The 7,218-nt window shown below is 44.1% G+C and overlaps 1 protein-coding gene across 1 annotated transcript; it reads left to right on the forward strand.

Annotated features, from left to right (window-relative positions):
• Positions 1-342: 342 nt before the first annotated feature.
• On the forward strand, positions 343-3,071 carry HOXD4 (homeobox D4). The gene is made up of 2 exons (XM_009088020.4): positions 343-2,001; positions 2,412-3,071. Exons 1-2 carry the CDS (start codon positions 1,593-1,595, stop codon positions 2,714-2,716), a joined length of 714 nt encoding a protein of 237 aa, XP_009086268.1. The 5' UTR covers positions 343-1,592; the 3' UTR covers positions 2,717-3,071.
• The last annotated feature ends 4,147 nt before the right edge of the window (positions 3,072-7,218 follow it).

The raw sequence follows: 7,218 nt of genomic DNA on the forward strand, positions 1-7,218 counted from the left end.
TGGCAGAGAATTTAAAGAAAGCGGCAGGTCTTTCTGAGAATTTGGTAGGCGAAATTCGTCGCTATGAATTGGTGGAGGGTCGTATAGCTCTATTGCAGCAATAATAACAAGCGTGAATCTTTCCTGAAATCCCACCTTCCTGCAAATCAGTATTTCAGAACTGAGTCCCAGCAGAATAGTTTGCATTCCTCAGAAGACAGTGAGAGACTAAAGAGAATTGCAGAGACCTGCTATATTGTAGGTGAAAACAGAATGTTATTACGTTGTCTATATATACCCTGTAGAACCGAATTTGTGTGATATTCATATAGTCACAGATTCGATTCTAGGGGAATATATGGTCGATGCAAAAACTTCACCTTTCTGCAGATGGTTAGAAGTTAAAATACTGGCGGAATCAAGAGGCATGTGCATGCTGAACACTCAGAAATTATAAAAGTTTTGCTGCCTCACTACTATTCGCTAGGTTTTAGGACGTTTCTTAAAACTTCGGTTGTCGTTCAGTCCTAACTCTCACTGACAATCTGTGAATTTAAACAGTTAAATTCACCAAAAGTTACAAAATTTCTGGGGAAAAAAAAAATATATTATCTACCAATCAGTGAATGAGTCTTTTATAAGATACTCATAAATTAGCTAGATATGCCAGACGTTAGCAAAATTTCCCTGTCAAGGGTCCAGATCGCATCAAAATATTTACGACAGCAGCAAAAGCAGCATTCGCCTCGCTGGAATGTATTTACTTGTGCTCCAGGAATGATATTGATGAATGAAGACCGAATTTATCTCATTAAACCCGTGATATTTTTAACCTAATTAAATGACGTCTCCAGTTCAATTGATTGAACTTTAGTGGTTAAAAGTGAACTCTTTCTTGCCATCTGTACGATTTTATATACGTACATGTATAGATTTACAAATATACGTTGGCGTTTGCGTCTGGGCACGCATACGTATGCACACGTATATTTTGAGGCTCGAAAGTGAATGAGAAGTTACTGATTGCCTAATTTTATTCAGCAGAACTAAATTCTGGTAACTTTTGGATGACCTCTGCTAGACAAAGACAGGACAGATCTATTGTACATCATATTACCCTCTTCTTTGATGGCTTTTCTTTTCCTCGCCTGCTTATCAGTCCCTTCCCTTTTAACCCCGCTTCAGCTCATCGCTCTGTATATTCCTTTCGATTCTTTTTCTAATTTTATTTAAAGCGAGGTACCAAGCCCCGGTGGCCATCCTGGCTAGTAGCTCAGACGGCAGGGCAGCATCCCCGGGGGCTGGGGGAAGCCGGCTCAGACAAAAGGCTGTGGGCAGGGCAGCGGCCGCCGCCCCGGGGTACCCCTACACCTCCGGTACCTGGTTTGCGGGTGCGGCCCGCCGGAGAGGGGGGTCATTCGGTTAGAGGGATGTTATTGAGTGGAATCGCTGGAAATGCGGGGAAATGCGGCGGTGGGCGCTCGGCTCCCCATTGGCCGGGCCGGTCACATGCCCGCCTAACTTTATTCAGTTGACAGCAAGTAGGAGGGCTCTATGGCAGGGGAAAAAAAGACAACACGAGAAAAATTAGTATTTTCTACCTTCAGAAATTAATGGCCATGAGTTCGTATATGGTGAACTCTAAGTATGTGGATCCCAAATTTCCTCCTTGCGAGGAATATTTGCAGAATAGCTACTTAGGCGAGCAGGGGGCCGAGTACTACAGTGCCTCGCAGGGCGCTGATTTCCAGCACCAGGGACTCTACCCACGGTCAAACTACAGCGAGCAGCCCTTTAGCTGTAGCAATGCCCAGGGCTCTGCCGGGCAGCCGCGGGGTCACGGACAGGAGCAATCCGGCCCGGCGAGCCACTTCCCCGGCCCAGCAGAGCATTGTCCACCGCCTCCAATGTCCAACTCGCGAGCCTGCAGCCAGCAGCCGGCCCTCAAACCCCCAAACGGCTCCGCAGTTAAGCAGCCGGCAGTAGTTTATCCCTGGATGAAGAAAGTCCATGTTAACTCGGGTAAGGATCCTCTTCTTACTTTGCTCTTCTACCCTGCTTCCGATCGTCCTCAGCGGCGCTCTGCCGAGTCCCTGCCAGGCTCGTGGGCGAGCTTTTTAAGCCGAGGTGGCCAATTACACTCGCCATAAATTTTTATTGCTGAGGAAATAGGCCGTTGGCCATGCGGGGCTTTGCCGTGCAGGATAAAACTCCATTTTAGGAGCCTTCTAGAGGCTCCCAGCCTACCTAGCTGCCCGTAGTGTGCCCGTAGTGCCTGCCTCAAACGAGGGGGGAAAGCGGCCCGGCCATTGTAAGCAACTGGGACGAATCCAGCTCGGCCACATGCTCGCAGCTCGTAAGGTTTTCTTTTGTAAAGTCGGACCGGCAAGTCAAGATTAGCTTTGTAAAAGTTCTCCGTATTTTTTTCCCAGTGAATCCCAATTACAACGGAGGGGAACCTAAACGCTCCCGCACAGCTTACACCAGACAGCAAGTCCTAGAACTGGAAAAAGAATTTCATTTTAACAGGTACCTGACCAGGCGCCGCCGTATCGAGATAGCCCACACTTTGTGTCTCTCTGAGCGCCAGATCAAGATCTGGTTTCAGAACAGAAGAATGAAGTGGAAAAAAGATCACAAACTGCCCAACACGAAGGGCAGATCTTCTTCCTCTGGTTCAAACCCCCATTTACAAACTGGTTCCAAGGACCATCAGACTGACTTGACAACTTTGTAGAAGAGGTGAAATTTTCCATTTCATCCTTCGCTTCTGACCAGTACTGTACATAACTGACACTGCCCAAGCAGAACCTGCATGTAGCAGCTAAGGACACCAGAAACTGTCATCTTTCTTTAAGGTACTGTTGTACAAAGGAGACAAAATGACGCTACTTTGGACTTTATTTTATTTGCCTCTGCTAGCACAACCTAAAAAAGGAGAACAAAACAAAGCAAAAAAAAAAAAAAAAAAAAAAGAAAAGAAAGAGAGAGGAAAAACCAAACAAACAAACCGTCATGCAGGCAGTGGGAATTGGGAAAATATTAAATGAGACCTTCTGTCCTTAAAAAATAATAAATCATTGAAAATGAAACTGTCCTGTGTTTCAGTTTTGAATTCGGAAGTGAAGATTGGATGCTTTATTCTGGGATTTATACTTTTAATTGTCTTTTTATCCCATGCAATTTCGGGAGAATGCATTTTGGGCAAGTTGAGGACAGGAAATTCATAGCATAGTCTTTTATTCGGACATAAAGACTAGTAATTGTGAACTTTTTTTTTCGTGCTGCTTTACCTTTCTCGGTGTAATGAAAATTCTTGCTCATTTCCATAACGTCTCAGAAAGTGTGCATAGAAATGAAGTGAAAACGGGTTATTTTATGTTCTGGTAATGTTAGTGTATTTATTTATTTGTTGCATAGAAGAATGAAGACAAAAAGAAAAATAGTCAAACCAAAAACGAGGAAGGGGAGCTGAAATACAGCATTTTTCCTTCCCAGTCTCATGAACACATATGTAATGTTTACTTGTCTTGAACGTACACAACTTTCTTGTTCCCCCCACCCTTGTTTTTAAATTTCCATCTTCGTGAATAGGAAAAGTGTCCCTGCTTCTTACCGTGTGCCATCCAGAGCTAACAGGCTTGAAATCTGTTTCCAAAGTCTGCTCTGTTCAGCGCTGTGCTTTAAACCATCGATACCTCATTTAAAAATGGAAAGAAAAAAAAGGAAAAAGAAAGAGGCGAGACCACAAAAAAACAACCCCACAGAAAACAACAGCAACTCAGACTGAAAAATTAATGTAATTTCTGATATAAACTGAGCCGTTCAAAGCTGAAAGCTGAACACATTCTTTCAATCAGATTTTAAATTTCTTGTCTGCTAGAGAGACATAGGCTATGTGAGTTGCTGATTTGTTTTGTTTTGGGTTTATATTGGGTTTTTATGGCTTTGGTTTGTTTAGTTTTTAGGTTTGGGTGGTTTTTTTAAGATTGGGTAGGGGTTTTTTTGTTTTGGTGGGGTTTTTCTGGTTTCTGGTTTTGGTGGGGATTTTTGTTGCCTTTTTTTTTTTTTTTTTTTTTTTTTTTAGAACAGTGATTGTTTTTAAGCAAACCATGACACATGACTGCAATGGCTGGAAATCTCAGCAAGTTGCTTTCAGGAAAGATGAAAGGCTTGGATGGGAGCAGAGCTGGTCTAATACCCACGAATTTGTCCCTGACTGCTGGTTGCCAAAGTTTTAGTGCTCTGTAACTACCAAACCAAACCAGCTCCCTGAGCCACTCACACCTCTGCTCAGGCCGTTTTCAAGCTCAGCCCTTATCTCCTGTACCCTCAGGGCAGCCTAGGAAAGGGACCACAGAGCCAAAATTGTAACGAGGTGATGCCTTTATTAAAGAGAAAAGTGGCCAAGAAGGAAACTCAGCAAACACTGAAGGGAGGTGGAAAGAGCAGGGGGTGAGTTAACGTGCCCTTCTCCAGGCTGGATGCTTCCCACTGAGAACTCACGGCTCTCTGGGCTCGCTCGGGAAAACGCTGCCCAAAATGGGCTTGAATTAATTCGAAAATAAAAGGCGAGCTTTTCAACAAGAGTGTATTCGGCAACGTTAACTGTGGCCAGCAGTTAATTTCTGCCCTTTTCTCATCCCTTGAAGTCCGCAAAGTGTCTTTAAGACTTGGTCTTTTGTTTTAGAGCCTGGAGAAAACTCTTTGTTCTTCCTTAGGGTTAGCCCAGTTCTCAGACTTGCACATGGCAATACTTGAATATCTCCACGTCGTGATATTAAAGATGGATATTCCCGCATTATTCGCATCATTGTTTCTATGACAAAAAGCACCGAGTTCATACATAGTAAAGACGTCTTTTTTCTGACGCCTTCACGTTGAGAAGCTGAAAAGGTATTTTACTGAAGTTCGGCTAAATTGCAGGAACAGGTTCACCCAGAGGACAAATTTTCTATTCGATTAGTTGTATTTCAGCCGGGAAGAGTGACCTCTAAACCCTTAACCTTTTGGACCCAAACTACCCTTCCCTTTCTCTAGCATGGAGAGCAGCTAGCAGCAACGCTTGAGGAGGGAATTCCTGAGACAAGTTTTCAAGTTTTGTTACACCAGGTTCCTGCAGTAGTGGCCTTTCCTCTCCAGAGCTGCTCAAAGCCATCCTTTTGCTCTTCATACGTAGCTATTAAAATAAAGAAGATAAAGGGGTGTGGGGAAGTAAAATCCCTCTAGCTACTCTTGAAAATCCTCCTCCCGGACCCCTGCTGTTTTCCTAAAGTCCGATAAGTTGGCTACGAGCAGGGCAAAAGTGTTATTCGAGAGAGAGCTACCAACTTTGGCATCTGTGGTACAGTCCTGGAAAATACTGCCCTTGGATAAGCAAATCCTTGCTTTGTGCTTCTAATCAACCGAGATGGCTCCCGAAGTTAAAGGACCAACTTCTGCTCCCAGATTTCCTTCCCCCGCCCACTGAAGTCAAACAGGCATGTAGCTGCGAGCAGAATTTGTCTCATTGTCTTTTGAAATGTTAATAACTCCAGGACGAGTGTTGGCTTCGGCAGGCACAGCTCTTACAACCCTGTTTGCACGTCCCCTTTGAGCGAGGCTGGAGCGCTGTAGGTTTACATAGGTGTGATTGCACCGTAAGACAGGAGAATATGTGGAGTGGAGGCAGAGAGCACCAAACAGAAATAGTTTCCAGCTGCCATTGCTCTGAATGGTCGGGAATGTCTCTAATAGTGACCAGCAGCACCCACTGGTCGTTATCTCCCATGCAAAACGAACATGAGTTGTGGCTTGGTTTTTTTTTTCAATGGTTGTAACCCTCCTCCAGAGTTATTTTTTGTATGAAGGGGAGCTGATTATTTTTGTTTATCACGGGTAAACGTTGTGAATTGGAGCCTTTGTTAAGCGGTTGCATTGTCCAGCGCTACTCTCATCTCTGTTAAAGTGTGATGCTTTTTATAGACTTTGCTGATGTTTTGCTGCCATTGATTAAAGCGTTATTTATACTAACTGTCGCCTGTAGTTTTGATGTAAGCCTCCACATACTTCTGAAATAATAAAAGGTGTAGCGAAATAGATTCTGGTTTGTACCTTGAACAATCAGTCCTTACAAGGTGGGTCTCTCTTCTGTGAAAATGCTGGTCCCTCCCATCATTACAGTGTTAAAAGATGAGTGACTCTGCATAGCATCCTTCCAAATGTCCCTTTGAACAGGTTTGCTGTTTGCCTCAGCCATAATGGTGTGACTCTAGGCCAAGCTGGAGTCTATATTTACTTTTGGGCTGCAGTTAAAAGTGCCTGTCATCCATTTGCTGCTGCTTTGCATTTAACAAGCCCTCCTAGAATGACTCCTGGATTTCTGCATGTGTGGTAGGAGGCAAGGAGCCACACCTGAAGTCACCTCGATGCCCACACAGATGTGTGTCTTTTAGGTGAGTCCTAGAAAGAATCAATTAAATAAAGAAATGGAAATTCGAAATTGCAATGCAGGGAGCAGTTTTTCCTGAGCAGTAACTCTCACTTTGACAGCGGACACAAAAGAAAGATCACAAGAAAACACAACTTGGAGACCTTAAACTTTGCCACGCACCTATGGCAAGCATTTTTTGTTTTTTCTTCCCAGCGTAAGTGTCTCAGACGATAACACAGCCAGGAGAAGTCGATTGCACTATTTTTGTCATAAGTACTTGTCAGCGAGGGCTTGTCCTCTCCTGGAGCGTGGTCAAGGCACGAGTCCAAAAATACAGTCTCTGGCTCAGGCCGGGCAGGGAGCAGGGTGCCCGGCAGAAACCATGTGCCCTTTACTGCCCAAGAGCGCCCAGGGGAGGCTGGGGTTGCCTTTCTAAGCACACACTCGCTAAGTTTAAATATCGAGGCATATCTTGTGATTATACTTTCTCTCTCTGCTGTTTAATGGCTCCTCCTGTTACTCCCGATACATCAATACAGTTCTGTATATTATATCACCACTAGTCGTTAAGGTAAGAATGAAGAGGAAAGGCAGAGTCAATAGCAAACCCCACTCACTGTACAGTACAGTAAATAGGGACCTCTCGGTGCACAGCCACACCGCTTCCAACGGCCATGTTTGTTAGCCCTTTCCCCTGATTCTTTTTTCCTTTTTTTTTTTTTTTTTTTTTTTTTTTTCCCCTCCTTCCCCCCAAGCCTAGAGACCAAAATAATCTTGCTAGGAACAGTCATAACAGGCAGAATTTCAAAGTGCAAGGAAGATGATAA

This window comes from Serinus canaria, chromosome 7 (genome assembly GCF_022539315.1).
Source record: "Serinus canaria isolate serCan28SL12 chromosome 7, serCan2020, whole genome shotgun sequence".
Lineage (NCBI taxonomy): Eukaryota > Metazoa > Chordata > Aves > Passeriformes > Fringillidae > Serinus > Serinus canaria.